This window comes from Poecilia mexicana, unplaced genomic scaffold, assembly GCF_051168715.1.
Source record: "Poecilia mexicana isolate PSO_F unplaced genomic scaffold, ASM5116871v1 scaffold_7, whole genome shotgun sequence".
In the NCBI taxonomy this organism is placed as follows: Eukaryota; Metazoa; Chordata; class Actinopteri; order Cyprinodontiformes; family Poeciliidae; genus Poecilia; species Poecilia mexicana.
The window spans coordinates 1,532,864-1,553,307 of record NW_028263376.1 but is presented as its reverse complement, the minus strand read 5'-3'; the positions used below and the strand labels follow the sequence as shown (position 1 = coordinate 1,553,307).

General features: G+C 40.8%; 1 protein-coding gene across 2 annotated transcripts in view; it reads right to left on the bottom strand.

Moving 5' to 3' along the window:
• Window positions 1-20,444, bottom strand: part of agrn (agrin) — a 552,174-nt gene that overhangs the window by 164,539 nt on the left and 367,191 nt on the right. For both annotated transcript variants that reach the window (XM_088006847.1, XM_088006848.1), the window contains 2 exons: window positions 6,463-6,687; window positions 823-1,047 (listed from right to left, as the gene is read on the bottom strand). In XM_088006847.1, coding sequence (XP_087862973.1) covers window positions 823-1,047; window positions 6,463-6,687 — 450 coding nt within the window. The remainder of the gene's footprint in view (window positions 1-822; window positions 1,048-6,462; window positions 6,688-20,444) is intronic.

Sequence of the window (20,444 nt, the reverse complement as noted above, 5' to 3'; positions counted from 1 at the left end):
TCGAATTTATCACACATAGTCTCTCATATTATACTGTCACGACAAGAGGTTCAATAGATATGGGAAAATAACTATAAAGTTTCAAACTGCAGCTTTAATGTGATTTTATGTGATAGACCAAGACAAAGACAAGATGAAAGAAAACTTTTCTGTTACAATTAACGTCTGAATAGAGGAATATGCATTTCTACTCAGACCCTTTACTATGATACCTCTGTAGACTAGCATCAGAAACAACTTTATTAATGTAAGTTTTTATTCACAGGCTTTTTATTTCCATCTTTGTGTTAAAATCTATGCAATCATTTATGTTAAATTAATATTAACTGGAGCTACAATGGAAGGGCTTAGATTACAGCACATTCATGCCTTACAATGGCCTAGTTAAAGTTCAGATCTAAGTCCAAATAATAGTTGAAATTGATGTTGATAGCTATTAAAACAACATGCAGCTGTAATTACAGGAACATTTGTTTTCACAAAGTATTACCTCAGAGAAGCCTGAAAACAAATGCAGTCTGCTTTTTAAATTTATAATTATTTACTACTTTGTTTCTATCAAATAAATCCACATGAAATGGCATGAAAGCTTGTAGGTTTAGAAATGTGTAAAAGTTCAGAGGGGAAATGAATGCTTTTGTGAAGCTGAAAGTTGTTTTCTCCTCCTACAACAATGGCTTTGTAAACATTTGTTCATCATGAGGTGATTCACACTCCGTCACAGAGATTAACAAAGAAAAAAATGAGCAAAATAAGTGCAGGGTTTGTCCTGACATGCAAGCCCAGTTGATGAATCTGACTGTTTCAGGCTGTTCCTCTTACCCAACTTTCCACACGCTCCAGCGTGGATCTTCCTGAGGCTGATGCCCTTCTGCACGCCGGTGGCCGTCATGGCGCACTCGCTGGGATAGGTGTGGCCGTCGCTGGCGCACAGAGGCTCGGGTTCTAGTTGGCATGACTCTGGTGGTTTGTAGAGCTGGGGCTGGCGCGTGACGGCCTGGACTCGGCAGATGGTGTTCAGGCTGTTCTCGCTGTCTTTACACGGGTCTGTGGAGGCGGAAACATTCAGGAACAGGTTAGCATGTCAACAGTCATTACAATACACCACTGCTGACAAAACACTTCAGCTGCCGACCCAAAGGCAGCACTGACATACTCAGCAGACTGAGAGTGACTCTGCTAGTTATGGACCAGTAGAACTACTCCGATCTAAATGACCGTATTTATTAGTGGTTTTAATGGTAACTGATCAGCATATTAAATCATGTTGCTGCTCTTTGGTCAGAATGAGGGCTGCGCTGCTCAACCTTCACAGTTTTTAAAAAGAAACTAAACTAGCTGAAAGAAAAGCAGTTACCTATCCATCCATAAAGTCTGTCACAACTTACAGCAGAGGGTCTTACATCCTGTTTTAATGCTGATTCTGTCTGTTAGTTGTTTTTGTTGATGTTTTACTTGTTTTAGTAAAACTGTGTGTGCTGCGTTCTGTCCTGTGACTTGTGTAGCCACGTGCTTAGTTTTTTGTTCTTACTTCTCTTTGGACAAAGGATGAAATGTAGCTATTGTGCATGTTTACACTGTGATGAATATGGTAATGTTGATTAATGTGCACTGCCCCAATCAAACAAATTAAATTAAATTTAAACATAACCGTGTCAACTGTAGTTTTAAAACAGCACTACCTTAATTTAATCTTTAATCCCCACACAGCCAATAATCAGAAACCAAATGCAATTTTCTAATGATAAATTGTAGGAGATTTGCACAGCCAGCTCACAGGCAGTGGGCAGGAATAGGTGGGGGAAGGGGCAGCACTCCATCTCCATTTTTAGCAGGACTGTAAGCAAGTGTCATACTACCTTTAACTCTATCCAATCAGTAGATCTGAATAACTTACATTGTAACAAACTGGGACTGTTTCAGTGAATGTTTGTATCATGGAAGCAGCAAAGAAGAGAAGAAAATATCAAAGAAAATGAAAACATATATATTTATTGGATTTATTAACTTATTATTGAATTATTAACAAATAGCCTATATTAAGGTTATGTGACCTGTATTAAGATCTATGAGATCTTATTTCATGACATGGAATAAGATCTCATAGAACAAAATCTCACCATATTAAGACTGCAGGTTTTTCTTAATTAAAGTCAGTCTCACAAAGCACTATATCTGCTTACTATTTTAGTCCAAGTCATTAGTGAAGGCTCCAAATATTACATTGAGCTTGTTATGTCGTATCTACATTTGAGACTCTTATTTTGAAGTAAGACAGGAAGTAGTTCTCTAGTTGTTCCCTGATTGATTCGGCTAATAAAGTCAGCGGCCTGGGCTAGTCAACCACACTCCATTAACCTTATTATTATTAAATTATCCCTGACAGATAACTGTTAGCATCAACCATTAGCACAAAGCTAGAGAATATTTCAGTGTTTTTTAAAGGAATCTGGACTGCAGTTTAAAATGTAACTATTGTTAAGGTCTGGCTCTTAAACCATAACAAATTAAAGGGAAGCAATGCATGGGATAACTTAAAATGGGATTTATTTAACAAAAATCATAACTAGTTGGGGAGGAGAAGGAGAAAGGGGAGAGAGTGGCAAGGAAACAGAGAGAGAGTGAGAGAGAGAGAGAGAAAGAGGAGTGTCAGGGGGACAGAAAGAATGGGCTTCTTAAACTGGGTTTGATGTCATTCTGGAGACACTGGCCAGCTGCCTCCACTTCCAATCAGCACCAATGAAGAAGTCTAAAACAGGGACGTTAAAGACCCAGAGGAAAGGCCTTGGCATATCCACCGATATAAGTTTTCTGGCTGATCTTCAAAAAACCTGACCTACCAATTCTGATTTTGGCCAATTTATCTGAAATGTCGCTAAATATAGAAAGAAAGTCCCTGAGTTGCCAACAGTGAGGTGACTTGATGATTTTTACTGCAAACGTTTGGACATGACATGGTGGGTGGTGTTAACCTGATGGGGGTTGTTAACCTGATGGGGGTTGTTAACCTGATGGGGGGTGTTAACTCGATGGGGGTTGTTAACCTGATGGGGGTTGTTAACCTGATGGGGGTTGTTAACCTGATGGGGGGTGTTAACTCGATGGGGGTTGTTAACCTGATGGGGGGTGTTAACTCAATGGGGGTTGTTAACCTGATGGGGGGTGTTAACTTGATGGGGTTGTTAACCTGATGGGGGGGTGTTAACCTGATGGGGGGTGTTAACTCGATGGGGGGTGTTAACCTGATGGGGGGTGTTAACTCAATGGGTGGTGTTAACCTGATGGGGGGTGTTAACTCGATGGGGGGTGTTAACTCGATGGGGGTTGTTAACCTGATGGGGGGTGTTAACTCAATGGGTGGTGTTAACCTGATGGGGGGTGTTAACTTGATGGGGGGTGTTAACTCGATGGGGGTTGTTAACCTGATGGGGGGTGTTAACTCAATGGGTGGTGTTAACCTGATGGGGGTTGTTGACCTGATGGGGGGTGTTAACTTGATTGGGGGTGTTACCCTGATGGGGGTGTTAACTTGATGGGGGGTGTTACCCTGATGGGGTTGTTAACTCGATGGGGGGTGTTAACCTGATGGGGGGTGTTAACTCAATGGGTGGTGTTAACCTGATGGGGGTGTTAACTCGATGGGGGGTGTTAACTCGATGGGGGGTGTTAACCTGATGGGGGTGTTAACCTGATGGGGGTGTTAACTTGATGGGGGGTGTTACCCTGATGGGGTTGTTAACTCGATGGGGGGTGTTAACTCGATGGGGGTTGTTAACCTGATGGGGGGGTGTTAACTTGATGGGGGGTGTTAACCTGATGGGGTTGTTAACCTGATGGGGGGTGTTAACTCAATGGGTGGTGTTAACCTGATGGGGGGTGTTGACCTGATGGGGGGTGTTAACTTGATGGGGGGTGTTACCCTGATGGTGTTGTTAACTTGATGGGGGGTGTTAACCTGATGGGGTTGTTAACCTGATGGGGGGTGTTAACTCAATGGGTGGTGTTAACCTGATGGGGGGTGTTAACTTGATGGGGGGTGTTAACTTGATGGGGGGTGTTACCCTGATGGGGTTGTTAACCTGATGGGGGGTGTTAACTCGATGGGGGTTGTTAACCTGATGGGGTTGTTAACCTGATGGGGGGTGTTAACCTGATGGGAGGGTGTTAACTTGATGGGGGGTGTTAACCTGATGGGGTTGTTAACCTGATGGGGGGTGTTAACTCGATGGGGGTTGTTAACCTGATGGGGGTGTTAACTTGATGGGGGGTGTTAACCTGATGGGGGGTGTTAACCTGATGGATGGGGCTAACAGTCAAACCAGAGCAGAAGAGGACACAAGCCTGATGTTTAGACCTTTGCTCAGGTAGATAAGATCAGTAGATCAGATTGGCTCCATGTGTAAGTATCAGCTGATCACTGATCACCCAACGTGAAGGAAATTAGTGCTGATTTATCAGCTGGCTAATTGATCTGTGCAGTAAAACTACACTGAACTGAGATACTTTAAAAGACACTGAGATTTGTCCCACCTTGGTTTTGTTTGTGAAAACACAATAAGAACATCAATAATGTTTTCTAAACATTAGCACCATCTCAGAATTAGATAAAAATAATGCAATGTTATTAATTGTTTGAGTTTCACTTATTGCGGGTTATTTTTGGAATGCAACCCCTGCGAAAAACGAGGGATCACTGTAATGCTTAATGTCCTGTTAGAAACATTTCTGTGTTTTATGTTTGTTGGGTTGGAAGTTGGAAACAAAGCAGTGGTGCTTCAGAGATAATATCACTGACCCTGGGGAGGAGAGCAGGACAGGCCAGGACCTTGGATGTGAAGAGAAGACAAGCAAATAGATGAAGAGACCATTGCCTTGATGAGATGCCTTCCTCCAGAGAAACCCGCTCTGGCCTCCCTCTGCCTTATCAGTACACGGATCATAATGAAATGGGCCTGATGATGTGCAGGACCACGGTTTTACCTCGTGGAAACTCTGGCTTTATCCTGCTGTCCATGCTTCCAGGATACAGGAAGACAAAAGGATTTATGTGGAACTGCAACTCATTGAATCACTGCCAAGTCTGGGCGAGTCGTTCAACACATGCCAAGGTTGAAACAGCCGATCATCGGGAAAGGAAGAAAGAGAATGAGTAGCAGAAAAATAAGAGGGAATGGTTTCCAAAGACCTTTGGCAGCGGCTCGAGGAATGACAATGCCGGGGCATTTTAAGAGAAGGACAGATTGGTTTGGTTAAAAAGGCAGGGTGACCACCAGCCAGGACTCGGATTGATTTCTAGCAGCACAATGCAGAGGCTCGCAGAGACTTGCAACTGAGTAAACAAGGGTTTTATTGTAATTCACGCAGTGTCTCTGCATGACGCAGTGCCTAAGCCGCCAGCCAGACCATTATGTGAGAGAAAGACCATTACCTCCCATTAACTGAGAAGGACTGCTTCCAGAACCCATGCTTTTCTCTAGCTGAGCAAGTAGGGTAATTACAAAAAGAATAGCTTGTTGCCGCAAAAACTAGCAGCGTGGATAAATCAAATGGGTTTGGCCTGAGGTTTTAGATGAAATGGCTGCAGGGAGATTTAGAGAAGCATCAGGGCCATCTGCTCCCCTGAGCCTTGGCCCTTCTGAGGGAAACACGGGCGACTCGCTCCCGATTTATACGACCAACCTTCTGCCAGCGGATCTACGCATCCATCTCTCGGCAACCCAGCACTCGGCTTCAGCTCCTGCTGCTGTGAGACAGAGTTACTTTCTGTTGTTCTTTCACTCCATCTGGCTTTGCCAAGGAAGTAAAAGTTGAGTGCGTCAAGCGTAAACAACCACTTGCCAGATGATAACAAGGAAGAGCAAAAGAAGCAGACAATAACAACGGCTCTGAAGACCTACTTAGAGAAAACAACAATTCACACCACAGGAAGGCCTGCGTGAAGCAAAGCAATCTGAAAGAAAAATGAGAATTAGCTGAGGTGTGCCAGACGTAACTGCACTACGAGGAGGGAAAACAACAACAGAGGCGGTGGGAGTAAACAAAGAAAATAGGAAAAAGTAGGAGAAACTTGTTGTTTCTGTTTTGAGTATATCATAAAGCAAAAATGCCTTTTTTATGGTTTCATCTCCTCAAATAGAAAGATATGCAACTGTAATCTGAATTACATTAACAGAAATCTCATGCATTATGGATTTAGATTCTATGAAACAAATGGATGAACATCAGAAAAGGCCAGGTTTAGCATGGCTACCAAATCAAGCATTGTTTGTTTTGGTACATACATATTTACCTTGACCACAAAGGTAAACATGTATGAATACCCAAAAATAGGTTGTGAAATGCAAAAGTCACTACAGAGCTGGCTGGCTGGTATTGTAGCCACATTTTTTTATTATCTTTAACTTTGACCAACCAATAGGAAACATGATACCAAGAGAAAAGGAAGAAGAGGACAGGACTCACCGCAGGGTCCGTGGAATTGGACCCGGATGTTCTTCTGGTTCTTGCAGGCTTGCTGGTGGAGCTCACACTCGTTACGGTAGTCCTTCCCGTCGCTGCCGCACACCATCTGATTGGGCTTGTCATCGCAGCTGAGGGGGCACATGCATTTAGCTGACAGGCCGTCCGATGATTGGACGCAGGTGCTGCCGAAGCTGCATGTCACCTCGGCGCAGGGGTTCTTCAGAGCTGCAGGCGGACACACATGAAAGGCTTATTTAGCCAAAAGCATTTTCTCTTTTCTACATTGAAGAGTACATCTGTCGAACAGCAGCAGAAGAGCGCTGAATGCTCTCCATACACTGGAGTGCATTATGAATGACAGGCCATCTTATCCATGTGGCTGCTGGCGCATTTTTAGAAGCCCACCACGGTTGTTTGAAGAACTACTTGACACCCCTTGGGTAAGGATGCGGCACCGCAGTTGTCGACTCGTACCGCTCGTTTCAGCGAGCGGCGTGAATTGAATTACAAGCTTTGCATTTGGACCCCACATTCTGCAATGCTATGCTTGAGCAGCTTTAATCGGCCCAGCTGCACAGCAACCCTTTGAATATTTACCTTTTCACAAATTAGTCCAAAAGAAAGAAGAGAAAAGGACGCAGAGATGTGTAACCCCCCCACATGCATACCCCGAGGACAGTTTCCACCCCAATTAAACAACGGGCCACTTGTCGCTGAGTGGCTCATTCTAATCAATGGAGAAGGTGAAATTTTTAATTTTGCCTGCATTCGCCACCAGCATTGGGGAGTACAGGGGGTTTCCAGGAGCTTTGTGTGTTTGACAAAAGACATCCATGAGATTACAATCATTGTCATTTCTCAGCATAATCCATATTTCTGACTGTCACGGACACAAGCGTGCTCTCCAATGGGAGCGAAGCTGAGCGTTGGAAGCCCTCATTTCCTAAGCTTGGCTCCTTTTCTTTCCTTGTAATAAATATTTACCCATGTCTGATATTATCAACCCTCTTTTGTTACGTCCAGCATCGATGAATTTAATTTAAAGGTGTGGCCAAGGTGTGTAGGCTGACTTTCATATTGCTTTGTGCTTCTTTTTCCCTCCACCTGTCATCATTTGTGAGCGAAGACAAGGGGAAAATGTCTCTTTTAAAAAATTCAATACCCGTTCCAACGATGGAGCAGCACTGCCTTGTTAATAACAGAGAGGAGCGCATGCAGAGATATGCATATTAAGGATGGGAACGGAGACGGGATTGCTATACGGAGTACTATTGATCAAAGGATTGCCCCACCTTGCTTCCCTCATCTTTGTGACACATTCTCTCTTCCCCTCTTTTTCTCATTCTGCTGTCAAGTTCTTTTGAGGTCTGTTGCCTCAGAGTCGCTAATGAACACCTCCTCCTTTGCGCCGAGGAACTTTGAAACTGCTTCTAGACCTAATTTTATAAGTATCTTCAAAATAAAGTGCTAAACTGCAGCCCAGACCAAAAGGAGACTGGTGGAAAATGGTTTAGTGAAATCAAAAGTAATTACTGAAAATCATCAGGTATTGTAAGCTGCTGATGACAGCTTTGTGGCTTTCCTGCGCTGACTAGATGGCCATCGTGATGCTTTGTGTCTTATCATGTGAACAATGAGATGCTGATGACCTGCAGGATACGGCATTGAGGTAACAACCCTGTTGGAGCAGCAACACACAAAGCACATCCAGTACACACTGAATGATCTGGGCTCAGGCACAGTTAGCTTGAATGTGTGGCTGGGATTTTGTCTGACAGACTGAAACATCCTGATGCATTTAATGTCAAGTGGATGAAAAATGATTTAGTAGTGTGAAAAAGTGTTTGGCTCCTTCCTGATTTCTTTTTTGTTTTGTATGTTCTCATACTGCAGTGTTTCAGAACATTAAGTCAATTTCAACATTAACCAAAGAACCCAAGCAAACAAATGAAACCAGGCATTTGCAATAAGATGCCAGAAGCCTTTAATGGCACTGTAAGGAATTTTGTCTGTCTGGTCTTTGCAGGATTGTTCTAATCCACATTGAAGAATGACTGACCACATCATCAGGTCAGAGGTTAAGAGGATTGTCAGGGTTGTCCATCATTTTCTCCATTTTATGTAAAGTCCGTCTTGGCATCATCATCTCCAGAAGTTCCACTGCCATCCCCAGAACCAGAACCAGAACCAGAATCAACCTTCTTTGTCAGGTTGTTGAGCCTCTTCCTGGTTCTGATGGCTCTCACCAACAGACTGATGGAAGATCCTTGAAGAATCTTATCTTCCTCCAGTCTCTCCGTCTCTCAAATTCTGAGGCAAGATTTTAAATATTATGAATTTAAGGTACTATAAGCTAACTTATAGTACCTTATAATGTACTATAAGAAAAAAAAGCTGGAAGAGACAAAGCTCTAAAGGCTTTTAGTTGAAAATGAAATAAAAGGTGGGTCTACTAAGTCAGGGAAGCTGAAAGCAAACACACCACACTTTTCCAATTTTAACTTAAGATGAAAAAACAGAGGCTGCACAGTGGCACAGTAGGTAGCACTGTTGCCCTGCAGCAAGAAGGTTCTGGGTTTGATTCCCAGCCCGGGGTCTTTCTGCATGGAGTTTGCATGTTCTCCCCGAGGATGGTGGGTTCTCTACCGGTACTCCAGCTTCCTCCCACAGTCCAAAAACATGACTGTCAGGTTAATTGGTTTCTCTAAATTGTCCCAAGGTGAGTGTGTGTGCGCATGGTTGTGTGTCCTGTCTTTCTCTGTGTTGCCCTGCAACAGTTGGCAACCTGTCCAGGGTGACCCCGCCTCTCGCCCGGAACATTAGCTGGAGATAGGCACCAGCAACCCTCCCGAGCCCACTAAGGGACAAGGATGTATAGAAAATGGATGGCTGAAAAAGTGGAACATATTTTTCCTTCCACTTCATAATTCTCCAGTTCTGGTAGGTTGTGGGTTGTTTTGGTTTGGCCAGCTGCTGGTATGAGTGAACAGGAAGCAGAAGAGAAACCTGTGTTTATTTTGTGGTAGTAAGAGACATCTTTGCACTTTTTGATCTTCCTGAATAATAATCTGGGCTTTCCTACACTCCCTGCTTCCTCTGCCTCTGAGTGGAGCAGCAGCTTCACAAGCAGAGGATGGTGGGAGCAAAAGAACGAAGCACACGAACAGAGCAAACCTGGGAAGGGAGGCGGGGGCTCTCTTTATTTGAATGCTAACAGAGGCCAATTTGGATATGAAGCGTAGCCTCGATGGGGCGTTAGTGCAGATAAGCTGCCCTTCTCAGACCCAGACAAGCTTCGGCGAATGTGATAGGTGTAACAAGCACAAATGAAAAAAAAAAGAAAGAAAAAGCATGCTCACTGCAGCAAACTTCTGAGTGTATTTTTCTATTATTATCATGTGAAAGGTGGCAAAAAGGAGAAGAGAAAGCAGGAGGAGAAAAAGCTCTGCAGAGCTGCCTTCGTAAAATTAGAATGAGCCTCGCTGCCAATTAAATCAGTCGCCTTTGCTGGAGTGAAGCAAAGGCGACTTCATTATCCCAGACGGGCAGGGATAATGAAGGGAAAAAGATAAGAATAAAGACAGAGAGATAAAGATTCAAAGTGACACTGTAGAAGCAACATTTCTGCACAAACAGGAAGCTGAGATGTCTGCGGCAAGGAGCGGAAGCTTCAAACACCCAGCGTTCTCAGATTTTCATCAAAGACTTTTCATATATCTATTTATGTTGGCATTCAATTATGATTTACTACGGTACATTTAAACATATACAGGTGGATCTCAATAAATTCAAATAACTAAAACGTTAATTTATTTAAGAATTTCTATTCAAAAAGTGAAAAATAAGTCAAAGCAATGTTATGACCAACAGAATCATGACAACTTGACCAGTTGCCCTGTGGAGAGGGTAGCCACACAGGTTTTTCTTTTCCTTTATTTTTAACAAAATGTTATTTTCATGAAAAGTTGAGTGGATTTAAAAAGCAAAAAACATGCAACACACTGTAAAGAGTACCCATGTATCTAACAGTGATAAACAGCAACACTATGACAGAAACAAATCAGAAAAATATAAATCAAACTGTTGATTTGATGTGCAGATACAGTAAATAAATTAACTGGTGAAACAGTAATTTGTACATTATCTGAGGATAAAGAAAACGGTTAGTACCATAAAGCACTGTTGCGGGGGGGGGGGGGGGGTTCACAGAAAATATTCATTCCTTTCCAAGTTTCTAATGGCCAAACACTGATTTCTAGATGTATTCATTGCAAAAACACATTAGTGTGTGTTTTCACAGCAGTGTGTGAATCTCATTAAGAGTTTGGAAGAGACTCAAGGGGTATTGACTGGGACTCAGCTCAGTGTTTCAGGAGCTGCAGCCCTGCAAAGACATCAAGATGCATCTTATCTGTACTGAACAGGAAAAGGAATGGATGGTTGCTAAAAGGTCAAAAGATCAATTTTCTTTTGGAATGAAAGGGTCTGAAGGGAGAGTGGAAAAAGACACAAGCAGAGGCGCTTCAGATCCAATGTGAAGTTTCAACATTGGATCTCAATGATAATTCTAGGAGCCATGTTGGTCTACTGTGTTTTATTAAGTCCAAAGTAAGCACTGCCGTTTACCAGAGCAACTTCCTTCCACTGATGAATTTTGTGGAGATGCTGAGTTCATGAATCTTTAATGACCAACTCAGCTGACCCAAACTCCACAAAGAATCTACTGTTAACATGAGACACAGACACCCAAACCTATCAGAGCAACCTGAGCTTCACTAACATCTGAGCAGAACCAGACGGCCTCCATGTTACTGATGCAGCTCTGCATGTACAAGGAGGCCTAACCAAGTGTTGTGACTATATATTGAACACTCTGACGCAGGAGATATACTATAAAGAAGGCTCACATAAATCTGTTTTCATGTTCTATTCATAATGGCTCAGAAATTGAATTGTAGTCTTAAGCCGTAATTATCAAAACGAGAGGAAAAATAGCGTTTGTATACTTTAGTGAGATAAACCAACTGTGATGACATTCAAACCTTGTGAGATGTGCCGTACCTCTGAAGAGCAGGCTGCAGTGTCATCTCGCCCCATCATCTAATTCCTCAACCCACTTCTTTTCTTTCCAACAAATTCACAGCAGCTACTCTTGGCACATTGAATTAAATAAGTGTCTTCGAAAGCTGAGAAATTTGGTCTATTATGTGTGATTCTGGTCAGATTATTTAGAGTGTCCTGAGACAGCTACAGAAAAATTGAAAGAATAAACTGAGTTCTTTTCATTTTCAACGATTCAGCTACTTCTAAAAGCACTTTGAGATTTCTGTCATTATTGCGTATTCATCTGTCTTTTCACTGAGCACATGCTCTACTACTAATCACAAGTGGCTCAGATTTAAATGGGCAGACTTCCAGAGAATATCTATAGTCAGCAGGTTTCTTATATTGTCCACCGTTGTGAGGAACATGCTGGGCCTGAAGTACCTGGTGCCTAATTATGGATGAGCATGAGGTAGCGTATCACCATCGCAAATGTGAACACAGACACATCCTAATGTTAATTAAAGTGGTGCTTAAATTGGGACAGAAATCAGTCAGTGATGTAGTGTTGCTGTAGAGGCAGCGGAAGAACCATTAAGAAACCAATAAGATCTGTTTACTATTCATGGTGCGCTTCCAGACTTAAGAGAATACTTTAAAATTATAAAGGAAATCAATGCCAAGTGGCCGTAAGGAGATAAAGAGCTCATGCTAAATTTGCATGTTTCACAGCTTTTGAATTGAATTTATCATTAATAATAAAAGAAAAAGTTTGAAATTAGAGTGCCTGGATGAAAACAGCTGGTATTTTAGAGGGTAAGCACTGTCAATGCCACTCCTTCAGAGCTACAAAGAAATATTGATATTTACATAGAATATTATTGTGATTTACCCTAAAGGAAACATGACATGAAGTTCAGGTAACTACTGCTGCAGCTCCCATGTTTACCAGTGTAATACAATTGAGCCCCACATATTCAAGGTTCTGGATTTCTGAGAAACTTTTATCCAAGTTATTTGCAAAAAAATCTGCCTTTTTGTGGATTTTTTTATACATCTAGAATATTTGATGGAAAATCCCACTAAGACACAATGCTACTTTTTACACTATTGGCTGGTGTTTGAGAAACGGAAAAGAAAAACAGAGCAAAATAGAATGACTTACTGTAGCTGGCAGAAAAAAAAACAAGTACGACAAAGCCCACCAAGCCCTTTGGTTTACTGTGGACGCAAAAAGTTATAAACTTTTCATCTGTTCTGATCAGGTAAAATGTTGCAAAAAAAAGAAGTTATATTTCTTTTTGAAAAGGAACAAGCTGACAATTAACCAATGCTACAATTAAAAAATGTTAAATAATACTGATTTATTAAAAATGTAAGTCTCAATGAATCATTTGCTTATTTTTATAGAACCACAGAGAATGAGCAGTCTTTATTAAACAGAAAATAATTAAAAGCGACTGGAAGTTACTTTGGACTGTTGTCATCAAAATGGAGGCTCTTTAAAAAAACAAGTTGGCCGTGCAGCTTTCTGAAACGTTGATTAGTGCAATATTGTAATTTACCTGGAATACCCAAAACTGCGTAATATTTGAGTTTGCATTTGACATCAGAGGCATGCAAATGAGAGAAAACCTTCTGCTTGATACTGAAAAGTTGGGAAGAGTGGTTTGGAGGGATGAGAATTACAGTTATCCTCTCTCTGAAAATCTCTCCCTCTGGCAGACAGGCAGGCAGGTGGGGAGCTTTACTGCTCTCTGATCCACTGTTTGTTGCAGCAGTTTATTAATGCTTCATTAGGGACAGGGAGCTGTCAGCCCCGTGCTGACTTTACGTGATGCCCTGCCACCTCAGCACCAGCAGCAGCCAAAATCTGTGTGTGTGTGCATTTGTTTGTAATACCTTGTGGAGACCATTTTCCTGACACATACTACATTGTAGGGACCCACTGCTCCTTGTGGGGACCGAAGGCCTGATCCCCTCAAGGGGAATCGCTGTTTTTGGGTCAGGGGTTAGATTTTGGACTAAGGTGTGAATTGAGTTTTGATTAGGGTTAGGATAAGGGTAAAGTTTAGGCTGTAGAAATTAATGAAAGTCAGTGGAAGGTCCCCAAAAAGATAGCCATGCAAACGTGTGTGTGTGCTGCACTCCCTGTTGTGTTGATAGTGATAAAGGAGGGAGCAGGGGGTTGAAGAAGCTAATCAAAAGCAATGATGCAATGTGGGGGGACTCAGCAGTGTGTGTTCTAATCAAGAAACTCCACCATTTTTCACCAGCAGGAGAAGAAACTGTGGAAAATCACAAGTAAAAGAGACAGAAAACGTTGGTGTGGGACACATCCAGAAATGTAGATGTGAAATCTGTGACCGGGTTATGCAGAAAAATATGAACTCAAAAAAATGAGACTTAAAAGTTTAATGTATTGGTAAACATCCGTACTGAATCATTGATCTTTAGACAAGAACAAGACTCACCAATACCTTTAAAAGACATATAAAAACTGGTTTTGGTATAAATAAAGTAAACTAAAAATTTGAATCTAATTTTGTTTCTTAAATTCACTAAAGTTGTTCACTATTTAATTATTCAGACCTTAAGAAGGACAGATCAAATAAATCATCAAAATCCCAATTAAATTTAAGCTCAACTGTCGACTTGCCTATCAGAAATATTAAAAATCAGATTTTCCTGGTCAACAGTTTTTAGTAACACTGAAGTGTTTACAAAAGTTAGGAAATGCAGAAGAGGTGAAAGAATCTTCCAGAAGGAAACTATATTTTCCACTGAGACGTCTGCTGTTCATCCAGGCCCTTCTTCACACAGACAGTCTGAGCAGAAAACAGGAACGCTAAGCTTTTTACAGCTAGCTGTTTGGATTTAATGTCCATCAGTAGTGCTGCATCTGGAAACGATGACTGTCTTTCTGAAATCTCAGAAATCTATTCTCTAGGGAATCCACACTAAACCAGAGTAGGTGCAAAGGACAGATGCTGTGTTCAGGTTGTAGTCAGAACTGGGAAATTTTGACTACCCAGTGGGAAAAATCAACTGGAACATCCTTCAAAGTTGGGATTCCCTCTGGGAAAGTGGGAGCAACACAGACTACCCCCAGCTACGTCTTGTAAGGCCAACTTTGCGTTTCAATATGGCCACTCCTCGCATCAACGATAGTAATAAGTGGTGAAAACATGTTAATTTGTATAAGACATGTAAGAATGCAGCTAAAATCAATGCTACATGTAGTGCCTGCTACTTTCATTAAAAGTGGCATTTGTGGTGTAATGCTTGTTAGAGGTATTGATGATGTCTGAGGGGGTCGCCATGTTGAAATCTTATCTTCTTAACTGGAATGCTGTAACCTGTCAAAGCTTCACGTTCCGACTTCAGAAGAAACTGGAACACAGCAGGATGATTACACCAACTGCATGATTACATTGTCTTTATTTAATAACAGCACAAGTCTGTTTGAATGTGACTGCTCTCTCACACACAGTGTAACGTCGCCTCTTCTTTTTACAGGAAAAAAGCCAAAAACAATCGGTTACGAAATCACCAGCGACAATCTTAGATCGGCCAACGATCTAAGATTGTCGTAAGGGGAAAATAGGGGCAAAAAATCGTGTAGTATGAACTACTGCATTAGGAAGCCGGATGTGCCCATCTTCTCTATTTAAATCTAGTGATTACTGAAGGCCAATATACGTAGTATACAGACTTCATAATCTGCACTCTTTTGGTTGAATGCAGTATTTGTTTCCACTTTGGCTTTATGTTTAGATTTTATTCAAGTACGTTTTTTGTTAATGGAGACTGAGAATCCATTTTATTTTTGCTTGTTTTGTTTATTTAGTTTATCAGTTCCAGTGTTATGTGTTCTTTTGAAAATAAAGTGTATCTATCTATGGCAGGAAATAGTTTATCGCAATAATTTTTTAGACAATTAATCGCTCAGCAAAATTTGTTATCGTGACTGGCATACATTTCTGCTTTTTATTGAAATCCAAACAGAACAAATGGTATGCATCAAAAAATATGGACCACAAGAAAATCATATTTTAAATTAAGAGAAACATGACCAGCAAAGCTGCGAAGTTTGTAGAAAATGTTCAGGGTTGGATGATCAGGAGGGATGGAGATAGTGAGACAGAAGTGTGCTGAAGTGAGATAAGGGAAAGGGTCAAAACAGGAGCAAGAAAAAACACAACATGGCACGGTCAGAAAATAAACAGACAAGATCAATGAGAACTCAAACCCAACAACTAAATATGGATGAGAGAATCTTCTGCTAGATATCCAACCAAAGCATGGAGCAGCATGTGGATGGGACTGAGGGATGGCCAAAGGATTAGCAATTATACACACCTCTCCAGCCACACACACACGCACGGACACGTTCAGTCTGAACATCTTTTTCTGCTGTGATGCCAATGGCTGGAAGATGCTCCTTTGTGTTTGATGTTGTTCTTCAAAGAGCTCCACTGACCTGCAGCTGTTGCTCTCTTTCATACATTTTGTTGCATTAACCTTCAGAATGGAAAATGAACCACAAAAAGCCCTCTGCTGCTGAAGCAGAGAGCACGGCAGAGAGCAGGCGCCATGAGGGCAGAGGAGGCAGGCCTTGAATCTCTGGAAATATCATCCACAGAGAAGTGTGATTAAAAACTGAGGATTCTGTAATGGTGCCACACTGAGGGTTTCTCCACCATGGCTGCCATTTTTCCAGTGGCAGATGTCTCACGCTTGGAAGACGTAGTAAAGCACAGGTGTGGTGCTGAAATGACTACACAGCGCCCATTTATTCTCCTGAGTGACAGAATGAAGACGGAGCGAGATTAAATCGTCCAAAAGTGGCATTTATCACAAACAGGCAGACATCCACATGGTGTGGAGATGAACAGTCACACAAAAACAACACAAACTTACAAATTAGGCCTCAGTAAATGTGCTTGAGTACATTAAATAAAAAAAAATAAAAAAACACAATAAAAACAAATCACTTAACAGACATATCCCAGAGACCTGGGTTATGTATTTAATCTTACCCTGTGTGTAATAATTGGGAGCATAAATCTCACTTTAATGAAACCAAAATCAGCAAAGCCAGACACACAATATCTCCACATAAAATTCCTCCAATAATTTACATAAACGATTTGCAATCAAAAATGTCAGAAGTCTCATTAAGTTTAATTTTTCAGGCAGAAATGATCAGAATGAGACTCCAGTGCGACGCTTTAACACATCCAGCCTGGCAAAGGTTTTTTTGTTTTTTTTTCTGAAATGGGAAAAATTTCACCAAAACACAGAAAGTCAAAGTGTGACTGGTATTATTTCAGACCTCCAGTCCATGTCAATAATCCCAACAGAGAGGCAGAGGGAGGAGACAAATGCTGGCTGATGGACATTTTGTTTAACCTCCAGGTCTCCGACTGTGGGGGGGAATAATGATACTAACTAATGGAAAACTGTCACTGTTTATAGCCAGACTTGAAGACAAAGGGCTCTTAAAAGCAGATGCAGTACACTGTTAACTGCTTCAATTTTCATCTATTTAATACATCAATCCCAATTAGCAGACAACGCCTTCATTTATTTTTTAGAATTGTGCAAAAGTAATGGCATGTAACTGATTGGATTTGGTTTGCAGGTATGGTTTGCTGGTGAATTAATGACTTCTGCATGCATAATAGTTTAAAAGGTGAAAAAAATTAAACATGCAAAATAAAAAGATACAACATCCTAAAAAATGTTGTCCTCAGAGGGCCGTGAGCTGAGAGCGCTCCCTGAAACACACATTCTCTCTTATTGTGTCCTGATTAACAGCAGCTGCTGCTGGTGTGCAGCCAAGGCCAATCATGCTTGGCCTTTGCCTTCAAAACGCTTGCTACTGAGTGATGGCTGCTGGGCCCAACATGGTGTTCAGAAGAACTACAAAGTGGGTTCCAGTTGGTGTTTGGCTCCGATCAAAAACACAAGCACTTGAGAGAAAATATCCAGACTCTGATCGGCTCAGGTCCTGATAAGGATCAATACTCAGTCTTTATCCTTGATGATGGTGGTAAATTTCTCTGTGAAGGTTGAAGTAACCACTGATGCAGGCGCAGCTGAAAATCACAAAAACTGATTCTGGTCTTTGGTTCACATTCAGATTCTTGTACTTATTTGTTCAATAACTCTTAACAACTAAAACTACACATTTTCTTCATTTATTTGCAGACGCTGTAGTGTTAAAGTCCATTACAGTGAGGTTCAGTCTTCCTGGGTTCACCTATTTGCAGATTTTTAACTACAAGTTATTTGTGAAAATCTGCCTATTTGCCATTTTTTGTAATGTATATCTAAAATATAAAAAAATATTAGGAGTTGACATATCTAGTAAACTATTTGATACGCTATCGGCTGGCATTTCCAAAACAGCCAACCGAGAAGTGCTGATTTTTTCCTTGTTGCTGATTGGCTGTAAGAGGAGAAAGAAGGCTGCAGATATTAGCTTCTGACATAACTCTAAGACAGTTTCAACTGTCAGGATTAATGCATATTTAAGTATTTTTGGTGTCTGAACTGTTAAAATAGACACTTCTGTTTCTGAGAGGATCTCAAGTTTTCACAGACTTGCAAAAGGCCCATCGTGCTCAAGACTAATGCAATGTGTAAAGGCATATTTTCTCACTAGAGACACCTACTGATTAGAAGGGGAACAGCAGTGTCTTGTGTCTGAAGCAGCAGTATAAACAGCAGTTCCAGACATTTTGTTGGCAGATTTGAGGACGTAAACTTGAAAAAAACAGATCAAGAGCTTGAAAAGAGGAAAGGACTATCTTGGAAAGGACTATTCTTCCCAACACTGTTTGAATGTTTAAGTTTACTGACCTAAATTTCTAGAATTGGTTTTAGGAAGTAATATGAGGGGAACTTGTATTTAAAAATAAAACCTATTTGGCATCTTTAAATTGGTAGACTTCTACACAAACATCTCAGAGAAGTGCTGAGATGTTTCTCTCTCTCTCTCTCTCTTTCTCTCTCTCTCTCAACACACACGATTCATGAATACAAATACACTTAATCAGATCAACAGCTGAAATAACCATGGCCATTTGTGCCGACCGATATATGGCACTATTTAACATGACAGCAATTTAATCTGAGCTATTCTGATAAGCCTCTAGGAGACAGAAAAGGAGAAACTGTAGACAGAGCAGAATGAACTGACATTTATTCAGAGTAAATAGTGGGAGAAAATAATGTTGATTGATTCCCTTCCTTTCCTGGAAAGCAGAATTAACCAAAGGCAGACCTTATGTGTGAATGTCTGCTTTTTTAATTGTTGGGTGAGAAAAATCAATAGGTCTTTAAACTAGATAGAAAAAACTCATTTCAGTAATTTAAGCTAAAGAGCCCAGTGTTTATAGTTTTATCATCTTGGAAATAAGTTAATTAGATTTGGTTTATAAGTCAGAAGATGATATAGAAGTTGTTTCAACACTACATGATTTGCTGAATGCCAGGATATTTATAAATATTTTTTTACTAGTTTACCTTCACTTTGGAAGAAATTCCTCCTCTTCCTTTTTTCTTGGGTCAAAGGTTATGTGTTTCCTTCCACAGGCTTTAAGCTTTAAAATCCTAGTTGATGTCTTCAGATTTCCATATAATGTTCTTTCCTCATGTGAAGTGCACCAGTACCTCCTTCAGTACAAGAGCCACACGGAACAGCTGGGCTTTCCCAAGCTGTTTAAAGGAAAACAATATTAATGCCAGTAAACTTTTCATTTAAAGACTTTTTTTAAGTCCTCTCTCTCATTATTTTAGCAGATAGAAATTATTTTGTCCATTCTAATTGAACTGAAACAAGAAATGTTTAGTCTGCTGTAATGTCAGACAGTGAGAAAAGACAGGTGCTCAGTGTATGCAAACATCTGGGGCCTCATGCATAAAGCGGCATGCGCACAAAATATGTGCGGCGCCATATTTTACACATAAGTCGGCATGTATAAAAATTAACTTTGCGTCAAAGTTTGTGTAAATATACTCACACTTTTTTGCTGCTGTCAAAATGTGGAGCAGCCACACAAACTTTTTCTGTGGACAGCATCAATCTACAAAGTGTCAAAACTCACCTAAATACACTGAAATCTGATTACTTTCAGTTATTTAGACCAAGAAACATCAAACCTGATGTTTTTATCATGATTGTATTTTTTTATTGCTTAAAAGTAAATGATGAAACTGAACTGCATTTATCCCCAGACAATAAGGTAACATGAACACAAAATAAAGAAAATAAAAATAAAAGGATGTGAAAGCCTCACTAGAATGTAAATAGTACTTTTCCTCAGTTTTTGTCTCATAAAAATGTAACGCATTGGTCTGTGTCCCGAAGTGCATGAAATGCAACTATGAGGTAATTTCATTCCGACTTAAAAAACAAACAAAAAAACAGGGTTGGATCAGCAGATTAACTCCAAACAGGTTTTATTATTTTTAAGGGGATTAAGGTGTGTAGACAATCATGTATGTATGCTGTGCAAAAATGTGCCGCATTGTGGAGTGTTTTATCTCTGATGGAGAACATCGCCAATGGAAGGATTCAGAGGGAGTGTGTGTTCAGAGATCATATTTATCTTCTGATGATGATGGTTTATTAGCCTTTAGATTAATCCAGACTGATCATCCTGGAGCTCTGAGCAAAACTTAAAGAAGGAGCCGTGTGGTACCGGTACTGGTCCAGCTGCAGTCATCGAGTGCCTCTCTGGACAGAAAGCATCTTTATTTTGTAAATGTACAATTTATGCACATGATTTCTCTATTTAGAATAAACGTCCACATTCCCACTCAAAGACTCTCTGACACGCTGTCTGTCTTTAAATCCCAGCTGAACGCCCTATTGTTCAAACAAGCATTTTCACAATCTCTTTATTTATTTATGTATTTTATTTGGA